This window comes from Argiope bruennichi, chromosome 9, assembly GCF_947563725.1.
Source record: "Argiope bruennichi chromosome 9, qqArgBrue1.1, whole genome shotgun sequence".
Lineage (NCBI taxonomy): Eukaryota > Metazoa > Arthropoda > Arachnida > Araneae > Araneidae > Argiope > Argiope bruennichi.
Window position 1 is genome coordinate 92,624,621 of NC_079159.1, and position 23,020 is coordinate 92,647,640.

The 23,020-nt window shown below is 28.3% G+C and overlaps 1 protein-coding gene across 4 annotated transcripts in view; it reads left to right on the plus strand.

The window, feature by feature from the left end:
* LOC129983991 (relaxin receptor 2-like) overlaps positions 1-23,020 on the plus strand; it is a 359,185-nt gene that overhangs the window by 254,248 nt on the left and 81,917 nt on the right. For all 4 annotated transcript variants that reach the window (XM_056093732.1, XM_056093731.1, XM_056093730.1 and 1 more), the window contains 2 exons: positions 5,084-5,192; positions 9,756-9,827. In XM_056093732.1, coding sequence (XP_055949707.1) covers positions 5,084-5,192; positions 9,756-9,827 — 181 coding nt within the window. The remainder of the gene's footprint in view (positions 1-5,083; positions 5,193-9,755; positions 9,828-23,020) is intronic.

Genomic DNA, 23,020 nt, shown 5'->3' on the forward strand with positions numbered 1-23,020 from the left:
TTGTCAAGAATCTATCGTTTTTCAATCGTATACCATCAACCGTCTAAAGAGTTTTTGTTTGATTCAAATCAATAAAATCAGTTGCAACTCGTGTGTAGCACCAAAGAAATGCCTCGTTATTTTGGTGTGGAAGTTTGGAAAAGGAGGTGCTTCGGGTGTGGTCCTCATCATCTGACCACGATTCAAAATTACGAGGTCCCAAAATAGCCCTAGTGTTGCTTTGAAACGGGACGTTAATATAACTAAACTAAGCTAAACCAAAGAAATGCAGTGTAAACCCCCTTCCCCATATTTTTAAATATTCAAATATTACCATTTTTTTTCACTTAATATTTAAATCCATCAATATTGAAATTCCGTTCCTTTTAATGCTATTAATTATCAGGAAAACACAAGGAACAATGATATACTTCGTAGAAAAAGGAAATTTCTGAAAGGGGTGCCTTTTATTTCCTTTTCAATATATGTTTGTTCTAAGCTTACAATTTCTTGATATTACTGTTTAGTTATCAATGAACAAGATTATAGAGATTAAAAAACGAAAATCTGGAAATGTAATTGAAAACTAAATTTCGAAATTTCAATTAAAACTAATTAAATAATTTCTCAATTAAAATTTTTTAAAATGTACATACAATTATGATTCAGTATAGTATACATATTATTATTCATGTATCCTATTATTATTTTTAGCAAATTAATCCATTAAAAATGAGAAAATATAATCTTAGCTACATGCATATTCTAATTAAAATAAAATTAATTCCAGCGAATCCATAACTACATTGTAAGATTCGCAATTGGGCAAAATTCGTGAAATTTTATATCTATTTTAAATTAAAGTAAAACCGTTAAAAGTTTATTTCCTTTAATGATCTCGGTTGGAATTGATAGTTTGATAAGTTTTTCTTTATGCTTATTGAAAGAAACAATTTTTCAGTTTGATTTATTTTATTTGATTCAATTCAAAAACTTAATTTTATTCGGTTGTACTGAACTCAATAAAAATCAATGTATCTCAAAGATGATTTGAAATTACTTTTTTCCATAATTTTGCAACTTAGATTCAGATACTGCAAAACAACCTGTTTTAATTTTCAGCTTTTACGCTGAAGAGCTTAAACGCAAGAAAATGTCTTTTAAAGATTTTAATGATTTATATATGTTTTCAGGTTTTCTATTTCTTTTGAGGATTTTTGGTTCATTTTAAGACATCTGAAGAACTTTTTGGCAAAGATGCTTAACAAAAGTAAAATCTAAAAGCCATCCAATATGGACAATTATTAGCAGAAAGAGCAGAGAAGGTTATATAGTAACTAGTACGATTTCTGCTATAAGATTTACTGTCATTTACTGTACCATTCGATTTGACTTTCAACCTGGTTTTCTCTGAAAAGAACAATTTATTTTGGAAGAGCGATTTTAAAGATTACAAAAGAATCTTCTCGTTAAAATGAAGACAGTGGTAAACAATCTGTAAAGGAAAAGAAAAATAAGTTTTTGTAGGCGATCAGCTGAAACTTTTTGTCATTCTGTTACTTTCTGTCAACTGCAGTCATGCATTGTACTTTAACTCTGCACTTAGCTATTGTCCTGTAGATCATTAATTAAGTAGTTTCGCTTAAAGGGCAAAGTATTTCTTTTTAAAACCAGGTTGATAAATTGCGAAGTAACAATAACTTACAAAAACAGATGTTGTGACACAGAGTCCATAGTACGATAAACTTCTTGATAACTCGATATAATACATTTATCATCCAGACAATACGGATAGGAGCTATAGGAGTTTCTTTAATGTAATTTTATACTTTTATAAAGTTTCCCTTTCATTTCTTGAAAAAGGAATTTTAGCTCAAGAACTTCATGCCCGAAAAGATTAGGATGAAATTCGATTAGCAAAAGCAAAGTAATTCATGAGCTTCATATAGTTTCATTTTAAATGTGTTTTCCTAGTTATAACATTACACAATAAATGTACATAATTTGAAAAAGGGATAATTTAAAAAATAATAAAATAAAATTATAGAAAAATAAAAATACCATTAAAAAGAGTTATTGTATTTCTGTTACTTGAAGGTTATACCAAGTTTATTTTGTAAATAAATCTAAAACAAATAATGAAAATGGTAATTTCAAATTATCATACTTAAACTTCTGTAATTATTTATTAATAACCGATCGGGTTCCTTGTGAAAATGGGTTTTTATTAATCCCCATTAAATACGTTCTGCATAACAATATTCATGAAACATACATTACAATAGTTTTGAGCATCAAACTCGGAAAGACAGTAAAATGTTATTTTATCTTCTACAATTAGAACAGTAACTTTCTAGGTAATTGATCTTTTAATTACACGTTTTGTTTCTCAGTATTGTTACCTTAATTTTTCATTCCTAGTGGAAATTGTGCAACTGATAAATGGAATGATTTTTTTCTCATCTTTCAACAACGAAAGAAAATTACACTATTTAATATTTCACGAAAAAAATGAGTACAGTGTGAATATCATCGCAATATTGAAAAGTACTGTAGAAAATTAAACGCAGAAATATATTTTAAAATTTGTCGATATCCAGGAACAAAAATTGGTATAATTAAAAAAATATATCTTTTCTTTTTTTTTATTTTAAAGATGGGCCAAAATTATTTTTGTGCAATATTATTTTGGAAACTTATTGCGAAAAAATGCAAAAATCTTGATTAAGTTTGAATTAATTATAATTCTGACTCATTTTTCTTTTTCAATCTCCTTAAAGTGCACTCTTTTTTTTCAAAGTATGGATATACTATATTTGGTAAGAGTATAGGTCAAACGATTTGGTCTATAAATTGCCAAAGTACAGAAACATGAGCGCAGGGATTTACATCCACGCTTTATCTGACCTCAATCTTACCTGATGTATTAGTACCTGATGTATGTAGTAAAGGAAAATTATGAAAGTTTTATCACAATTAATATATCAGACTTATTTTATAATGAAATTAAGAAAGATTACATTTGCCTGAATTATCACAACAGAAATAAAGAAATATGCATCCTTATTGAAAAGTATTTAAAGTTTATTGAAATACTAATTAGATAACTTAGCAAAAAGATTTTTTTTATGAAATTACAATACATGGCAGAATAAGATATTCAAAAACACATTAAAATAATTCAGTTATGATAGTATTTAACCAGTTAACTGATTTGACCCCTTCGGAAAACGTGTATCTAAATTGTATCTCAAAAATTTAGTGATGACGACATTACTTATCAAACACAGAGTATGTGTAATATGAAATTATGTTGTAATGAAATGACTTTTATTTTTTATTCCAATAATCACATTTATTTATTTAAACTGACATATACTTTTTGCATATGAACGAAAAGAAACGTAAACAATTAATTCATTATTTTAATTTGCTGTTACAGAAAGGTATTGAGCAAAGCATGGTACAAAGCCTAATTTTATGTGTTCCTTTGATTCGACTTAGCCTCAAAATATTTCAACAACTTGAAATTTACGAATGTGTTTGAATTTTTACTAAAATTGTAATTCCAACTGCAAATTGCAACGACTTGTTACTTCTGACGAATAAACTTGTCATAAGGCAAAATGTTGTACTTTTTCCATGACGAGTATATTGGTTAAAAACAGTTAACTGATAAATTCATTATGTCAGAAAAGTAAAATAATAACATAAAAATATATGAAAAAAAATGAAAACTCCCATACGATTAAAATTCAAAAACTATCTATATTCTAAGAATTGTGGGGAAATTTCTGTTAGCTCGAAAATGTTAAAAATTAAATTAGTGATTGAAATTTTTTGTATTGCTATACGATCCATTTATTTCAGAACTTAAAAAAATCAAAAATAGTTTAATAAGTTATTTTATTCTTTTCAGCAGACTACTGCTTTCATGATGATTTATTTCGTCAGAAGCCTTTTTGTAACGGTGTTAGAGTTCTTGAAACAAAATCTTTTTTTTTCTTCCAAAAATTGTTTTTTTTCAGCATCTTTTCACGAACTCTTTTCAGAACTTCCAACTTAATAAAAAAAAGCTTTGGATAAACTGTCGTCGTCAAGCTTATTTTCAGTATTTTTTTTGGTTCCATACTTTGTAACAATTTTTCTATAAAAGACTTCGTCAATTAAATTCCTTACTTATTTTATTTTTGAAAACTTTTAAAACTTTTTTAGTTCCTTGCGGCGTTTGATAAGTTCGTAATGTAAAAAAAAAAAAAAAAAAAAAGGCTATAAATGGCTTTACAGAGAAATTAATAAATTTTTTGTTCAATCTGCACTAAAGTAAACATATAATAATTAAAGAAAAGAATTGAATGCTTTTATGTAAACATGTCTCATTTATTTTTTCGAAATGATAAAACCTTTTTATTTGCAGTTTCCCAATTGTGGAAATACATATTGAAACATCAAAGATATTTTTAGAAATATATTTAAAAGAAAACTATTCATGCACGTGGATGGAAATTTGAAGATGAAAATGGAATTTCTTTCGTAATAATTACAAAAACCATCAAAAACAAAAACAAAAAACAAATTAATGAAAATGAGTACTAGTTTAAAAATGAATAATAAAAATACGAAATAAATATAAGCAAAATCAAACGATGTAAAAAGCAGTTTTTTTAAAATAAAGTAAATGGTACTTTGGAAATTAGAAGTAATAATAGATATTAATAAGGGATATAGTAAAACACACACACACACATGTCTATACAAATCTTTCATTTCTTTATTTCTTTGACAGTATGAAATATATCAAAAAATCTCATTAATGCTTGTATTTGACACCATTCATATTGAGAATCTCTATAACAAAATCTTTAAACGAAAACTGTATACGGTGAATCTTAGGCAAAAGCCTGAAATAATTTTAAACCAATAAAAATTGTTAATTAACCATTAGAATTATTATTAGTAATAATTGATGATGACAGTACATTTTGACTCCTTCTTGATATTTTAGGAGTGAAAAAACAATTAGTAATTTGTTTATTCACTTGTAGAATTTGTCTTTTCTTATAAAAACTTCTTTGATACAATTTGTGTTGATTTATTCTTTCAGAATTGCGTACATCTCCAAGCGAATGCAGTTGTTCCAAAAAGAGCCTGTACTGCAATCACAGAAATCTACGCAAAGTTCCACTTCTTCTACCTCAAAACGTACAAGAACTGTAAGTTTAATGAATTTTTGGGAAGTCATTTTTTTAAAAAAATAAATTGTTTTAGAGCTGTTGGTGCAAGAAAAGTAATTACTGTATGTTTTCATGCCTTTTTTAAAAAGTAAAATAATTATTTCTATTTAATCCATTCATTTCCATTTACATATGAATTACAATTTATCCAAATTAAAATTTACATGTAATGTCTTTCGAAAATCCAATAAGCTTGCATTTTTTTTTCAAAAAATAGAATTTATCCAAAATTTTATAAAGCTGGGACATGTTTCGGTTTATTTTCTTCTTAAGAATTAAAAACAAATTATTGTTAATGACAAATTCAAAAATATATTTAAAAAATCAACTTAATCTGTTTCTAAAATATTTCTTAGCAATTTAACTTTTTTAGGTGATAGGGATTCATAAATTAATTATAGGATAAAAAAGGGCACAGAAAAGCAGAAAACTGGTATAAGTGATTGAAAAATTCTTACTAATTTGTATGCTTTGATTTAAAATTTGTTTACGAGAGGTTTGGATTATTAAATGTATCCAGCGCACAAAACAAATCAGCTAATTTTGCTTAATGTAACTAAAGAAGCCTCAAATATATTCAATAGACAAAGCCACAAACAGAAATAAATTTTCATCTTTGTCAAGTACTAAAATTAACTTCCCAAAACATAATTTAATATGATTAATTATGATGACAAAATATGATTAATTACTAGTGGACCGCACCATTTAAGGCTTAACTGAAAATAAAATATTCTTTACTTTTATTTACTTATTATTTTCCAAAAATAAAGCAATTTTATACTTGACAATAATATATGATTGAAATGTAAAATTATAGCTAAGGGCCGATGGGATTCATTTTTGGAACAAACAAAAAAAAATAGTTATATGACCAAAAACATATTGAAGAAAAATAAACAATACTTTTTATGTATTAAAATATCTATATACAGATCATCAAATTAATAATAATAAAATAAAAAAATATTATAGTCACATGGGAAAATCCTGCAAATTATGGAAGAGTTAAAAATACTCCTTAAAATTCTGTTTCTTACTTCACTTGAGTTCATTTACACATAATTAAATAACTGAATATTTAAAAAATATTAATCTTGTAAAGGTATAATTACTCTTGTAAAGGTATGTTAATGTTTTGATGAAATAGAAAAATGTTTAAAAACATCATGTTTGGACATGAGAGAAGGAATATTAAAATCAATTTTATTTTCTGATATTAAAGACAAGATATGTAGGGAATTCGTCATTTTTTATTGCTAAATATTTTGTTTACGGAATATTAAAAATATGATTTATGGTGAAATTATATAAAGTGTGCACTTTCCCGCATTTAACGTCTTTATTTTCAGGAATCAATTATATTTTATCTATATTAAACTGAAATTTAATGAGAGTAAATTATCTACAGTATCATTATCTAATTATGTAATTAACCATTATTAACCGTTTATAAAACTTAATTACATTAAGAAATTATATCTGTGTAACAGATAACTTTCACATGAAATGACGCAGTTGGTATTTTTTAAATACATCAACATGATTCATTGTACCCATTAAAATGAGACTAAGTACAGGAAAAAAAAATAGAACTTTGCATACAAGTGTACTTTTCTAAAGACATGAAATTTTTTAAAAGACTGAAATTTTTATCAAACTAAGCATTTATTATTTAATATAAAGCAATGCGACGCATAGCCTCTTAGGGCAAGTCTGGAACCGAACAATGAAAGTCAACCAAATTTTAATCTGGTAACAAATTCAGAACATCGCATTCGTTTTTTTTATTTCTATTCTTTTTTAGTGTTCAGAGAAAGACTTTAATAAATTTGATTTCTTTCTTTCGAATTGATTTGATTTAATTAATCACTTTTATAAGCTTCATTTTATTCTTTTATAGTCGTAGTAAAATATAAGTAAAATAGCAAAAATCAGTTAGTAGATGTAGAGAGTTAGATGTAGGAAACATTTATGAGATTTTACAGATGGAAAGGATTTTTTTAAGAAAGAAAGATGTTTAAAATAATATCCATTGAAAAGTTAAAATATTCCTCGTACTGTCAAATTATTTCAATTGCAACAGAGCAGCTTTACTTTGAAAACTTTCAGTCTTCGACATGAAAGAGGAAAATGATACTATGCAGAAAATTCTGGGAAAATGATTAAAGCCAAAAAGATGTCTCTAAGAGTATCTAACTCAATAATAGTTCTAGTTCCTATGAAATACGAAACTCCTTTACAGGAAATGGCAAAGACTGGATCCCCCCCTCTCTAAAAAATCTGGCTGCTTAGATTTTTTTTTTAATTGTTGGCTAACATGTACATGCAGAACTTGTTCCAGTTTATTAAAAAGGAAGAGTTTATCCTTCATTTTTCAGATAAATAAAGACATTAAAAAATTACAGCTGATGAGGTGCAAAAGTTCAGAATTATAAAGTCGTCCATAATAAAGAAAATAAAGTGTATCTTTAAAATGGGACATTATGATAACTAAGCTAAATTAAGCCATAGTCAAAACAGCAAGCCACGAATGATGATATTATTACAAACCTAGAGCCGGCGTCCTGGCATAGGGGTAGCGCGTCTTCCCCGTGATCTGGGCGTCCCGGGTTCGAGTCCCGGTTTGGGCATGGTTGTTCTTCTGTTGTTCTATCTGTGAGATGTGTGAATGTGCCCTCCTGTAAAAAGGGGTTGTGCAAGCGAATGAGTGATGCGTGAGTGGCAAAGGCGTACTCTTGGCCCTAGTTGGCGCTGCTATAAAAAATAAGAGACGTCCCCCTCAGGCTTAAATCGCTGTCTTCGTAACAGCGGGCTTGTCAGTGGCAAGTGCCATAAGAAACAAACAAACAAACAAATCTAGAAAACAGCTCTCCTATGACATTATTCTTATGGTAAGAAAGAAATATCTACATGAATTTTAATGGATGCTGTGTAGATGTTAGGTAATGATGATCCTTGTCGGATTACCAACAAACGTGATAATCCGTCCCAACATAGCGATAAAAAATTCTTGAAAATGCAACAATTATGTCCCTATTTTTATAAGGAACCGAAATCTGGAAAATTTCCTGGGGAATTCGTCATAATACCATACTTTATCGAGAGACTGTAGAAAGTGGAGCGAGGGTTAGTTTTGTTATTAAAATATTGTATAGCTGAGCGAGTTCTTAAATTGTTTTGCAATGTATAGTTTTGTGTTCTCTATGCAACGGCTTTCTGCTTTAGTGCACTGTGTCTGCAAATATTGTTCTTTATGTAAATGTCGTCTGTGTTTCTTCATTTGTTCTCAGTGTTTTGGAGAATAATCTTTGTACAAAGCACCATTTTCCAATATTCAATGTGTAAAACTTCCTCACGCAAACCAACTGACCATTTCATTTATATATTACGAGCAATTTTTTTTAATTTGCTGAATGACGCTGGGTTTCATAATTTTAAGAGATTGACACATTTCGGTTTTCGTTGAAAATTTTTCTTCGACATGCTTTTCACTGTCAGAGTTATCAACATTTATTGCTTGGACTTGCACATAAAAAAGAAAGAAAAAAAATCACAATTTTGTAGAAAAGAGGTTGTGAAATTTTTAACTACACGACAGCTTTGAGTTGATTCGTGTTTTGGGTAAGTTTTCAAACCAATTAAGAATTTCATTTTTCTCTTTTACACTGAAATCATTTTTCAATTCATTTTCCTCTCGGGATACAAACACAGGGAGCAATGGTTTATGGCTGTTAAGATTTCGAACCACAACTGGTAGTACAGCTGTTCTTTTAAACTAATTCAGATCGCTGTAGTCCATACAAAGAAATGTGAAGTCAATCCCATGGGGAAAATGATTGCCAGATCTTTTCTTGTAAGTGGAGAGACAAATTCCAAGAATGTAAATTATTAACCCCGGTTGAAAATAAAAGATCGACTAATTTTTTTAAATTTCCAAACCGATGAAATTAAACAATGTAATGAACACATTTAAAGATTATTTTTGTATACTTTTGAATACGTCAGTTCAGCAACTAGAGGATTTTGACAATATACAGTATATGTTAATATTAACTATAATAAACGACGTTTACGCAATAAAAGAAGTTTCCTAGAATGAAATTTTCACATCCAATTGCTTTCCTACAATATTTTGCTGCAGAAAATGAAACAAAATGAGGTTATAAAAAAAGATTGATCAACGATTTGGTGAGTATCTTTAATATAATGACGTTGTTGGATTTTGATGCATAATTTTGTTTCAATGCATGTTTCTGAAAGTTGCTATTTCAAAAGGAAAATATGATTAATAAACTTTTTTCAATATTTTTTTTTTCAAATTCTTTTTGTGATCCTAGCTAATTAAGCAACTATTGAAATGTTTTATTTCGTTTTTAGCGATTTCAATGGGAACGAGTCAATTTCAAACAACTGTATTACAATTAAAATATAATTTTTTTTTAAAAAAAAGCAATGTTGATTTTTTATATGGAATATGAAATATCGTGCAAGAAAATATTTTTTTATACATTTAATATTGAATTTTCTGTATATTTTTAGGGACTTGTCTGGCAATAAGCTTCACATCCTTCAGAAATCCGATTTTCCAGAACTAAGACATTTGAATACGTTGTAAGTACAAATACCGTTCAGTATTTATTAAGAAAATGGAACTAAGCGCAGAATGTTTTATCCCCTCTCCTTTTCTTTTTTCTCCTTAAAAATTAGATAAAATTAAAAATAATTAATTTTCTATCACAGAAACTAATTATACCCTCGTGCAGGGTGATCATCTTTAAACCTACCCTATTTAGAGTACTCTGTGGCTACAACTAATGCGATGATTGCTTCAAAAATTTGTAGATATATAATTCAAAGAATTCTTCGATTATTTTGTATATTTAAATATCGTAGAATTATTTTGATTTAGAATATTTCTTTGTTTGAAAATATTATATATCGAGGAATTATATTCTAAACTAAATAAACGTATCGAAATTAATTTCGATCTTGTCCATTCATTAGAAAAATGTTATCAAATGGGAAAAAAACTCTCCCATTAATGTATTTTAAGGGCAGTATTTAAAGAGAAAGGGTTTCTGAGAATTATTAATATTATAAAACTTATAGGCTGGAAAGTATCAATAAATTTCAGCATACACACCCAAATTAATTAATTAATTAATTTAATGAGAAAATATAACCCGAATGCTTAAGCATGGCATAGCTTGTCTTTATCTCTGTGAATGCATTACGAAATCAACGGAAGTGGCCTGTCCGAAACTTTCTCGCACACTCTCTAATAAATGCCATTATATTATTAATCTTATCTTTGGCGTATTTTTTGGCGTTATAATAACATAATAATACACATGTACTAGAAAACAAAATGTATATTTTGGCAGTGTTTTTTTTCAGGTCGATTGAAACCCAGATTTCACATAGACCTACAATTATAATCACAAAATCACATTCTAAATTTTATATATTTAAGCCATTGCAATTTGTGTCATGTTTGCGAAGGAGACCGAGATATGGTCAAATCATTAATGAATTTGGTTGCAAATTCGTCATATATCTATATTTTAGAAGAGAAATCTGTATATCAGATTTTATTCATTTACTTCAATGGGTTTTGTTATAGATTTTATAAAAATCATTTATTTATTCAATATTTCATAAAATGCAAATGTGAAATAAAAGCCATATACCAAACTTCTTCAGTCTAGTTCTTCTTCAGACGGATAGACACAATATTGGAGATATATTTTACAGATAAAAAGAGGTCTCAAACGTGAAAATTCGTCAAAATCTCGAGTTGGAATTTTTGATGACTACAATAATTAGCCATTATATGTTTCCTGCACGAGAAAGATACTATTGTATATCAAAGAAAAATTTGCTGGATATGAAATTTCCAAATATACCATGCAGTTATATGTTGAGCACTGGATATTTAATGGCTATTTTGAATATTTAAAATTTTTAATTATATTTTTTAGTAAAACATTTATCTAAATTTTTAGCATTTTACCTTAAAGCTTTATGAGCATATTATTGCAAAATAAGTACTTTAGATCTTTTAAAAATAAAGAAAAGTCGTTTATTAAAAAAATAAATAAATAAAAAACTAGGAATATTAAAGAGTATGAGTTTCCTTTCCTTACAGAGTTTTTCTCTGTTAAAAATTTTTTAAAAATGTGCTTCAGCTTAATTCACGACAATATTTTTCATTCTTTTCGGCGCAACTTTTATAACACGAATAGATTGCGACGGTATTAAATAAAATTTCTTGTGTATGTTGTTATTCGTATAATGTAGAGATAAATTTATCAATCATAAAACGATAACATTCTAATATATTTCAGCGTAGTTTGATGTATAAAATATACATTTTTGTGCATCAAAAAAAAAAAAAACAATCTACATCATATACATATATTTTTACCCTTTAAGGATTAAAAAAAAATGAAATGTATTTTTCTGTTTATATAATACATCTCTACTTTACGAAATCATATATATAAGAATTCTGTATCTCGTAGATCCAATGTTGTTCTGAGATTCCAACAAAATTATGCATGTTTTTTTTTGTTGTTTTTTTTGACATTAGCTTAAGTGTAATATTTTAATTTTCTAATTTAATATATGATATTTTTTAGTAGTTCCTTTAGCAAACGTGTTTAAAAGTGCCCCTGTAGTGAATATTGTTACTGTATTGTACTTTTTTTTAAATATGCGATGTTTTTAAAATAAAATCTCAATTAACTATATCACCATATTTTTTTGGCAAAAAAAAAGGAATTTTAATTAAAAGTTGAAAGAAAAGATCCTCCAGTAAAGCATCCGTAAAGATAAAAACACACGTCCAGGAGCAGTATTCGAACCTACTATCACTCAGTGAATCGGCAATCTTTGACCCTCCAGCCTGGAATAAACGGCTTAACGTGGATCCTCTCAGCTATTCAGCTACGTCTGGTTGCAGAGCGGGAGCTTTCCGTTTATCCGGACAGACAGGTTTCAACGATTGCTGTATTTCCTACAGGCTCTCCTCAATTAAACACGTTTTTGATTATTTTTGAAACGATGGTTTCCGGCTTTGTAATTAACCCTCTTTGAACTCGATCTTGAAGACTCATGACCGGAACTCATTTACCTTAGCTAGAGGGTCGTTGAAGACCGATGCCATAACCACTCGGCCACCCTGGACATGTCATTGCAACATTTTTAATTCTTATATTTAGAAAGCAAGAACAACTTTTTGAAGAAATTTTATAGCAATGCTATTCAGTCTTATAACAATATGCATGCATCTACGCTCGTACACCGATTCCATCTAAATCTTATCACCTTTGTAGAAGAAAGTAAAAACATTTATTAATTTTACTTTTTCTTGTAATTAAAAATTTGAAAACGATAAAAAGTTGTTTCTATGATTACATATTTATCAAAAATAATTTTAGTCAAATTAAAAAAAAATACTGAGTTCTTCCTTTGGCCTGCAGTTTGAAATATCTTTTTTAATCAGAAATTTAGATTTTTAATTTTTTAAAAACCCAGAAATATAAGCAAAAATTCTTCCAAATAGAAAAAAAAAATAAAAATATTAATTGTCATTGAAATATTATATATGCACGATTCAAAATTTAGTTATCGCAGATCAACAGTAAAAGTAATAATTTTTCTTACAATAAAATTCCATTATTTACGATTTCGTTTGTTTCCAGTTTAATATTTTTTCTTAACAAATTTCTTGTAAGCATGAAAATAATATATATATATATATATATATATATATATATATACCAAGAAAAGAAATTGTTTACTAGAACTATTTTATTTTTAATGACATTAAAATTATTTTTCGAGTAGACATAATAAGGACTAATAAAAAAAATCAAAAATTTTATTAAAAAGATTTTAATTATTCAATATTCAAAAATATTACATATTTTATCTTTATATAAAATGAAATCTTATTCCATAATTATTGTAACTGCAGATAAAAAGAAACGTCCCATTTCAGACTTTGGAAGCTTTTTTTCTAGTCAGCAATCTTGTTTCAATGAATCAATCTCATTATTTGAAATTCCAAACGAATTTCAAATTTCAATTCCAAACGAACGGAAAGAAGGAAGCTTTTATAATGCATTTTACTTTTTTTTTATACTGCCTCTATATGAGAATGAATTTTTAACTGCTTTATGTCACTATGTGTTTCAACGATCAGCTCCAGCTCTTTTTTAATTTAAGTAATCATGATAGCTGGTTCTGTTACTATTACAGATTGCACATTTGTAAGATCTATGTATTCCTTTGCCTTAAATTTCTAGCTAAAAGATTCCTTATTCTTAAATATGTTTAATGAGCTTTTTTTAAAAATCTTTTTGCTTGTCAGGCTTTCCATAGTTTTTCGTAAACTAAACAATGCACACAAAACGAAATGCTGAGAGTGCATCATAGAAACTTTTCTTAGGTAATTTTTAAAATAGTGCTATTAATTTTATTATCTATATATTTAAAACATTGTAGCATTAAAAAAATTATGATACCTGCATTGTTTTTGGATAATTTTTATAGTAAATGACGAGAGAGTATAAAATTTTATGATAAGATTAGCTTGTTGTTTTCGACTACGGGATTGAATGAAGCGATGTAATGTAAGAATATAAATTCGATTTTGCTACTGTCTTTCATTTACTACGGGAGATCTTAAAACTTTTGGAGCTTTGTCTTTTAGAAAACATTTGCTTGCAAAATAATCGAACATAATCGAAGAAGTATTTTTGATCTGTGCTTAATTTTTTAAAAACAACTTTTAGAAAATAGTTATATATACTATTATATACCACACCCAGTAAATCTTGGCACCTTCTAAAACATTTTTTGTACTGCTAAAGCAAATAGGTCTTGAAATAGGTTCATTGAATGCAATTATAGCTTTCCTAAAACGTTATTCGTTTAATTGAGGCAAGCAAAACCGTTATTTGTATTCGGAGCACTTGTATTTCAATTTTGAAATAGTTTTTATTTGTATGTGTACGACCCATTCATTTTCTTAATATAAAATTAGACTTGAAGCAAATGAAATCTACGATAATATATCTTTATTTTATGAAGGTTTAACATTTATAACGTAACATTTTTAACATTTATATCGTAGTATATAAGCAATTGTGTTTCGTGTATAAACATTGTTACGGTTTGTATTGTTTTTTTTTCCAAATATACAATATTATTGAAACAAACATTCTAGTGCAAAAATCTCCATATTTTTTTGGCAAAAAAAAAACAAACAAAAAATAATTTTAGAAAGAGAAAGAAATGAAGAAACTTTAATTAAAAGACAAAGAAAAAAATCATTATAAAATTCATGCTTCCTCAATAAAAAAAATTAGGAATCATAAAAATACACTCCCAGGAGCAGGATTCGAACCTGCGATCACTCAGTGAATCGGCAATCTTTGACCCTCTAGCTGGAAAGAAGGGACCTACTGATAATCCTCTCTTCCATTCTGCAATCAAGGGCTCAACAAACAGAACAGGAAGGGGGGAGGGGTTCGCTCTTATTAGGACAGACAGGGTTCAACAATTGCTGCATTTCCTACAGGCTTTTTTCCAACTTAATACATTTTTGTTTAATTTTGAAATGATGTTTTCTGATTTTGTAATGAACGCTCTTTATACAATTTCGCCGGTTTCTTGGCCTAAGGATAACACGTCCTACCCAAGATCTGGGCATCTCGGGTTCGAGTCCTGGTTCGGGAATGGTTGTTGTCTTTCTTGCGTTCTATCTGTGAGGTGTGTGAAAGAGGGTTAAGTAACAACAACATACGTGATCATGACAAACTCTTGACAGGAACTCATTTACCTCATCCAGAGGACCATTGAAGGCCGATGCCATAACCACTCGGCCATCCTGGAAGCCAAGTAGGTCTTAGAAGAAAAGAACTTAGCAAGGATAAATTTTGATGAAATTTCCTAACAGTGTTGTTCAATCTTCTAACAAGATGAATCTATTTACGCTACTGCAGCTGTTCAATCTAATCTTCTCATTGTAAAAGAAATTACCAAGATTTATTTAGTTTTATTTATTTATTAAAAATTCAAATTCGGGAAACGATAAAAAATTATCGTTATGATCATATATGCATTAGAAATAATTTCAACAAATAAAGAGTATTAATTTATTTAACAAATTAAAAATCCAGGTTATGACTTACTTAAAGGAAGGAAGTTAATCAAATGAGTGAAGAAACGTAGATAAATGGTTCCTTGCAAGATTTTAAACAGGCCTCTTCTATTTCCTCACCTTACTTTCAGAAGCATTTATTGAAAAATATCGGTTTCTTCATTTTTTTAAGCTTGCAATCATTAAATCAAAATAATTTTGCTTTTAGAAAGTTAATAATTGCATATATTCTTAATGGCTTATTGGTTTTGAATTATTGTGTTCACAGACGGATAGACATAATATTGGAGATTAATTTTTTCAGATAAAGAGAGGCCTCAAACGTGAAAATTCGTCAAAATCTCGAGTTGGAATTTTTGATGACTACAATAATTAGCCATTATATGCTTCCTGCAACAGAAAGATATTATCGTATATAAAAGAAAAATTTGCTAGATATGAAATTGCCAAATATCCCATGCAGTTATTTCTTGAGCAATAGCTATTTAATAGTTATTCTGAATATTTGAAAAATTTAATTAGATTTTTTAGTAAAAAATAAATTTTAATTTTTAGCATTTTCTCCAAAGCCAAAGAGTATATTATTGCAAAATAACTATTTGTGAGAGCTTAGAAATCAAGAAATGTAATTTATAAAAAAAAAAGCTAGGAATATTAGAGTGTATGAATTTTATTTCCACACAGAGTTTTTATCTGTTAATAAATTTTAAAAAAAATGTGTTTCAGTTTAATTTACGACAATATTTTTCATTCTTTTCGTCGCAATTTTTATACCACGAGTCGATTGCGATGGTTTTAAATAAAATTCCTTACGTATGTTTTTATTCGTATAATATAGAGATAAATTAATCAATCATAAAACGATAACATTCTATGATGTTTCAGGCTAGTTTTGAATCTTTATAATTTTTTATGCTTCAAAAATAATAATAAAAAAAATTCTACATCTGATACAATTTTTTTTTTTTTTACCTTTAAAGATTTTTTAAAAAAAATTAAATGTATTTCTTTGTTTATATAATTCATCTATACTTTGTGTAATTACATGTCTAAGAATTCTGTTTGTTTGTTTCTTATGGCACTTGCCACTGACAAGCCCACTGTTACGAAGACAGCGATTTAAGCCTGAGGGGGACGTCTCTTATTTTTTATAGCAGCGCCAACTAGGGTCAAGAGTACGACTTTGCCACTCACGCATCACTCATTCGCTTGCACAACCCCTTTTTACAGGAGGGCACATTCACACATCTCACAGATAGAACAACAGAAGAACAACCATGCCCAAACCGGGACTCGAACCCGGGACGCCCAGATCACGGGGAAGACGCGCTACCCCTATGCCAGGACGCCGGCAAGAATTCTGTATCTGGCAGATCCAATGTTGTTCTGAGATTCCAAAAAAATTATCCATGCATTTTTTTTTTTTGACATCAGCTACTAATTCACAGTTTTTCTAATATTTTAATTTTATATATGAGACTTTTTTGTAGTTTTTCAGAAATCATGTTTAAAGGATCTGCTGTTGTGAATATTCTTACCATTTTGTATTTTTTTTTTCTTTTAAATCTGCTATTTTAAAAATAAAATGTCATCTCTATACATCTCTATATTTTTTTCCGTAAAGAATAACATGAATTTTAATTAAACGTTGAAAGAAAAGATAATGATAAAATCATAATTACACAGCAAAACATCCAGAATCATGAAAATGCACATCCAGGAGCAGGATTCGAACCGACGAATCACTTAGTGAATCGGCAATCTTTGATCCTCGAGCCCGGAATAGGAGGGTCTGTGTCTGCTCCTCACTTCTATTCAGCAGCCTCGAGTTCAACGAGCTTGACTTGCAGTTTGGAAGTTTCGCGTTCATCCGGACAGGCAGGTTTCAACGATTGCTGTATTTGCTACAGGTTCTATTCCATGTAACATTTTATTGATCTTTGTTTTGAAACGATGCTTTCTAACTCTGTAAATGACCCTCTTTTAACTCGATCTTGAAGAACACAAAACCAGAACTCAGTTACCTTAACCAGATGATAATTGAAGGCCAATGCCATAATGACTCAGCCGTCCCGGACACATCGTAGTCTTATAATTAGAAGAAAAGAACTTCGCAAGGACAAATTCTGATGAAATTTTATAACGGCATTATTCAATCTTCTAACAAAATAAATCTATCTGCGTTCTTACAATGATTCTATCGAATCACGTCCCTTGTATAGAAGAAAGTACCAACATCTTTTTCTTTATTTATTTAAAAATTTAAACGCAATAAAAAAATTTTTCATTGTAATCACGTAATTATGAAAAATATTTTTGCTCAAATTAAATTGTGCTGAATTCTTCAGTAAAGTCCTGCAGTTTGAATTTTCTTTGTCAGAAATGTAGATTTTTACTTCTTTAAAAAGACATAAACATAAATAAAATTTTCCCAAATATCAAAAAATGAAATTTGAAATGATTATTGGCAGTAAAAATGTTTATAAACGTATGTTGTAAAATTGAAGTATCCCAGTTTAGCAGTTAAATTTTAAAATTTTGGCGAAACAAAGGTCTATTATCGATGATTTCATTTGCTTCCATTCTAATTTTTTTCTTAACAAATTACATGCAACTATGCAAATAAAAATTATACCGAAAAGAAAAAGAGAGAAATTGTTTACAAGATCCATTTTCTATTTTTATGAAATTAATTTTTTTCAGAGAAGAAATAATAAGACTAATATAAAATGAAAAATTTTATTAATCAATTTCAATTTTGCAATATTAAAAATATTATATACTTTATTCTTATATAAAATTATATATTATTTCATGTTTCTTGTAATTGCAGTTAGAAAAAGACTTTCCAATTCAGACTTTGAAAAGTTTTTTTTTTCTTTTCTAGTCAGCAATCCTAATGTAATGAACCCATCTCGTTGTTTGAAACCCCAATCGCTTACAAGCATTTACAATGTATTTCACGTTTCTTTCTTCTGCTTGAATGTGAGAAGGAAATTTTAACTCTTATGTATCACTAATCCATGTTTCAACGATCAGTTCTAGCACTTATTTAATTTAGGTAATTATGATAGTCGGTTCTGTTAATGTTACAGACTGCAAATTTTTATTATCTATGTTCTGCGCTTTAAAGTTCTTATGGTGACTGGAAAAGTTTCTTTACTCTTAAGTCTATTTTACGACTATTTTTTATTATTTTGTTGTCAGTAGTCTATTAGTTTTTCGTAAATTAAATAAAATAATAATAAAAAGCTGTAGATGCATCATAGAAGCTTTCCTTTATTAAATTGATAAAATAAGAAACATTAGTTTCATTTTCTATGTACTTGAAACACAGTAATATTTTAACATTTTTTTAAGATGCCTACATATTTCTTGGATAAATTTTTATTGTAAATTATAAGAAAGTATAAAATTTCATGACATGAACAGTTTGTTTTTCTAACAGCGGGATTGAATAAAGTGGTATGATGTAGAAACATGAACTCAATTTTGCTATTGTCAGTTTTTATCTGAGGGAGACCTCACAACTTTCGGACTTTTGCCTTTTAGATAAGAAGTTTTCGTAGTATTTTAGCAATCATGATTAAAAGATCTGCTTATTAAATATTCTTATCGTTCTTTAGTGTTTTAAAAATATATGATTCTTAAAAAAAAAAAAAAAAATCATCTGGCAAAATTTTTGTATTTTTTTGGCAAAAGAAACTGAAATTTTAATTAAAAGTCGAAAGGAAAGATAGTTATAAAGTAATGATTCTCCAGCAAAGCATCTGGAATCATAAAAGTAAACATCCAGGAGCAGGATTCGAACCTGCGACCACTCAGTGAATCGGCAATCTTTGACCCTCCAGCCTGGAATAAACGGCTTAACGTGGATCCTCTCAGCTATTCAGCTGTGTCTGGTTGCAGAGCGGGAGCTTTCCGTTTATCCGGACAGACAGGTTTCAACGATTGCTGCCTTTTCTACAGGCTCTCTTCAGTTTAAAATGTTTGTGTTTATTTTTGAAACGATGTTTTCTTTTTTCAACCCTCGCAGAATGTGGTCTTGACTGGAACTCATTTACCTGAGCCAGAGAGTCGTTGAAGGCCGATGCCATAACCACTCGGCCATCCTGGACACGCCAACCCAACATTTTTACTTCTTATATTTAGAAAGCAGGAAAAAATTTTGAAGAAATTTTATAACAGTTCGATTTATTCTTTTAACGATATAAAACAATCTACGCTCCTATATTGATTTAATATAATCTCTTTTGTGTAGAAGAGAGTGCCAAGATTTATTTATTTTATCGTTTATTGTAAATTCAAAATTTGAAAAGGATGAAAAGCTGTCATTATGATCATATATTTATCAAAAATAAATTCCGAAATGTTGGTGCCCCTAGAATTTTTTTTGTCAAAAACGAAGATTTTAATTTTTTTAAAAAGACATAAATATAAACAAAATTGTTCCCCAAAAAATAATATTTAAAATATTAATTGACTGTAAAAAAGATTATATTTGTATGATATAAAATTTAGGTATCCTAAATTAATAGTAAAATTTTCAAAAAATCGCAAAATAAAGGTCTATTATTGACGATTTTCTTCGTTTCTAGTCTAATTTTTTTTTTTAAACAAATTACTTGCAAATATGTAAATAAAAATTCTACTCCCCCAAAAAAGAGAAATTGTTTACTCGACCCAATTTATATTTTTTATGAAATTAAATTTTTTTAGAATAAATATTATAAGGCCAATAAAAAATTTTTTAAATTATAAAAAAAGATTTTGATTTTTCTAATCCAAAAAATATTATATATTTTATTCTTATATAAAGTTAAGTTCTTATTCCATGTCCTTTATAATTGAAGATAGAAAGGGACGGTCCATTTTAGACTTTAGGAGTTTTTTTTTTTCTTTTTTTCTGATCAACAGTCTTAATCTAATGAACCCATTTTGTTAGTTGAAATCACGAATGTGTTTAGATACATTTATAATGTGTTTTATGTTTCCTTCTATTGCTTACATATGTGGAGGAATTTTTAACTCCTTTGTATCACTAATCCCTTCTTGAACGATTAGCTCTAAGTCTTGTTTAATTTAGTTAGTTATGTTAGTTCTTTTACAGTTGTAGACTTCAAATTTGTAAAATCTGTGTAGTCCTTTGCTTTGAAGTTCTCATGATGGCAGGAAAAGATTATTTACTCTTAAATCCATTTCATAAGCCTTTTCTTTAATCATTTTGCTTAAATTTTTTTCTAAATTAAACAATATCTAATATATTTTTGATAAATTTAACAATATATAATAAAAGAAAGAAATGCCGTGGGTGTATCATAGAAACCTTTCTTTCTTAGGCATAGATTTCATTTCCTAAATACTTGAGGCACTATAATATTTAAAAAATTTTTGATGATATGCCTGGTTCGTGGAAAAATTTTTATAGTAAATTATGAGAGAGTATAAAATTTCATGACAAAAATCAGATTGTTTCTTCAAATGCGAGATTGAATTATGCGATTATACTATATAATTATACTATATAATTATTATACTATATAATTATACTTCACATCTGGTAAATATTGTACCTTCTAAAACATTTTTATACCACTAAAGCAAAGACATTCTGAAATTGCTCCATTCAGTAGAATCATAACTTTCCTAAAATGTCATTAGTTTAAACGAAGCAAGCAAAACCACTATTGGTATTCGGAACGCTTGTATTTCTTAACTTGTATTTCAATTTTGAAATAATTTTTATTTGCCTGGGTTCCACAAATTTTCTTAATATAAAATTACACTTAAAGCCAAATGGGATTTTCAACAATATAGCTTTATTTTATGAAGGTTTAACTATATCACAGCAAATCAAAGGCCATAAATTGTAATTGATCCAGCTATATATTTATGAATGTTTATTAACGTTAAATAAAATATTGGTCATCCCATTTTTATAGTTTGGTAATTAAAAAAATGTCTTTATATTGATGTTTTTTTAAATGTTGGAATACATTTTTTGACAAAAATTAACCATCAATTTAGCCCAATTAATAAAGGTTTAAATATTTTCACATTTGACCCGAATAATTTCAGATAAATATGAGCCTCTAATAACAAATTTTTATCTATTCCAGATTTCAAATTTTAATAAGGAATTTTCGTAATACATTCTATTAGGTCAGGGTTAGAACTTCAATATGGCCTATTTCTGAGATATATTTTGCAGATAGTTTGTAATATGTTATTATTTATATAATTAAATTAATTTTGAAATTTAAAGAAGGCATAGAATAGTCAATATAAAAATAATATCACACTAGAATATTTCAGATGTATTCGAATGTATTTAATTTCTTATGCATAAAAAATATAAAAAATGCAAAAAAATAATCCACGTTATCTCCGATTTTTTAGCTTTAATGACTTAAAAAATAGCTAGTTTATGCTTCTTTGTTTGCATGATCATTACTCTTTTCGTCATGGCATTCATAAGAATTCTGTATCTTGAAGATCCTACTTTGCTTCAGAGATTTCTGTAAAATTATCTGTGTATTTTAAGACATTAGCTTAAGACTTTTTACAATATTTTAAATTTCTTATTTAATATAAGATAAGAATTTTTCGTAGTATTTTAGCAATCATGTTTAAAAAATCCATTGTATTAAATATTGTTCCGTCCTGTAATTTCTTTTCCAAATATGCAAATATATCACTAAATAAAATTTCAAATGGCAAAAATCTCCATTTTTGGGAAAAAGGAAATTGAAGCCTTAGTTAAAAGTTGGAAATATTACGATTCCCTAGCAAAACATCCGGAATTGTAAAAATACACACCCAGAAGCAGGATTCGAACCTGCGATCACAGCAACGAATCGGCAATCTTTGACCCTCTAGCCGGAAAGAAGGGGCCTAACGATGATCCTCTCTTCTATTCTGCAATCTCGGGCTCAACGAGAAGATCGGGAAGGGGGTGGGGTATAGGGGCAGACGGGGTTCAACCATCGCTGCATTTCCTAGGGGCCTTCTTCAATTTGGGTATCTTCTTGGCATTAAAAGATGTTTTCGTATTTAACCATCTTTTAAAGCCCTTTTGACGAACTCTTGACCGGAAATCATTTATCTTAGCCGGTGAAGGCCGAAACCTTAACCACTCGGCCATCCTGGACAAGCCGCCTCCACATTTTTAATTTTTATAGTTAGAACAAGAGAACTTCGCAAGAACACATTTTGATGAAATTTTATAGCAGTATTGTTCAGACTTCTAACAAAAGGAATCTATTTGCGTACTTACAATGATTCAATTTAATCTCATCACCTGTTAAGAAAACATTACCAAAATTTATTTATTTTACATATTTTTTTAATTTAAAAATTTGAAAATATATAAAATGTCGTTATGATCACATATTTATCAAAAATAATTTTAGTCAAATTAGAAATAACTCAGGTCTTCTGGAGTGGCCTGCAGTTTTCTATTTTGTCAGAAACGCAGATTTTTAATTTAAAAAACTATAAACACTCTGAGTTACATAAGACTTAAGAATTTTCCAAATTTCGATTTTCTAAAATGTCTGTAGAAAGCGATTCACAAATTGTAGCTTCCGAAATCTTGGTTATGACCTACGTAGAGGATGAGGGGAGTATAAAA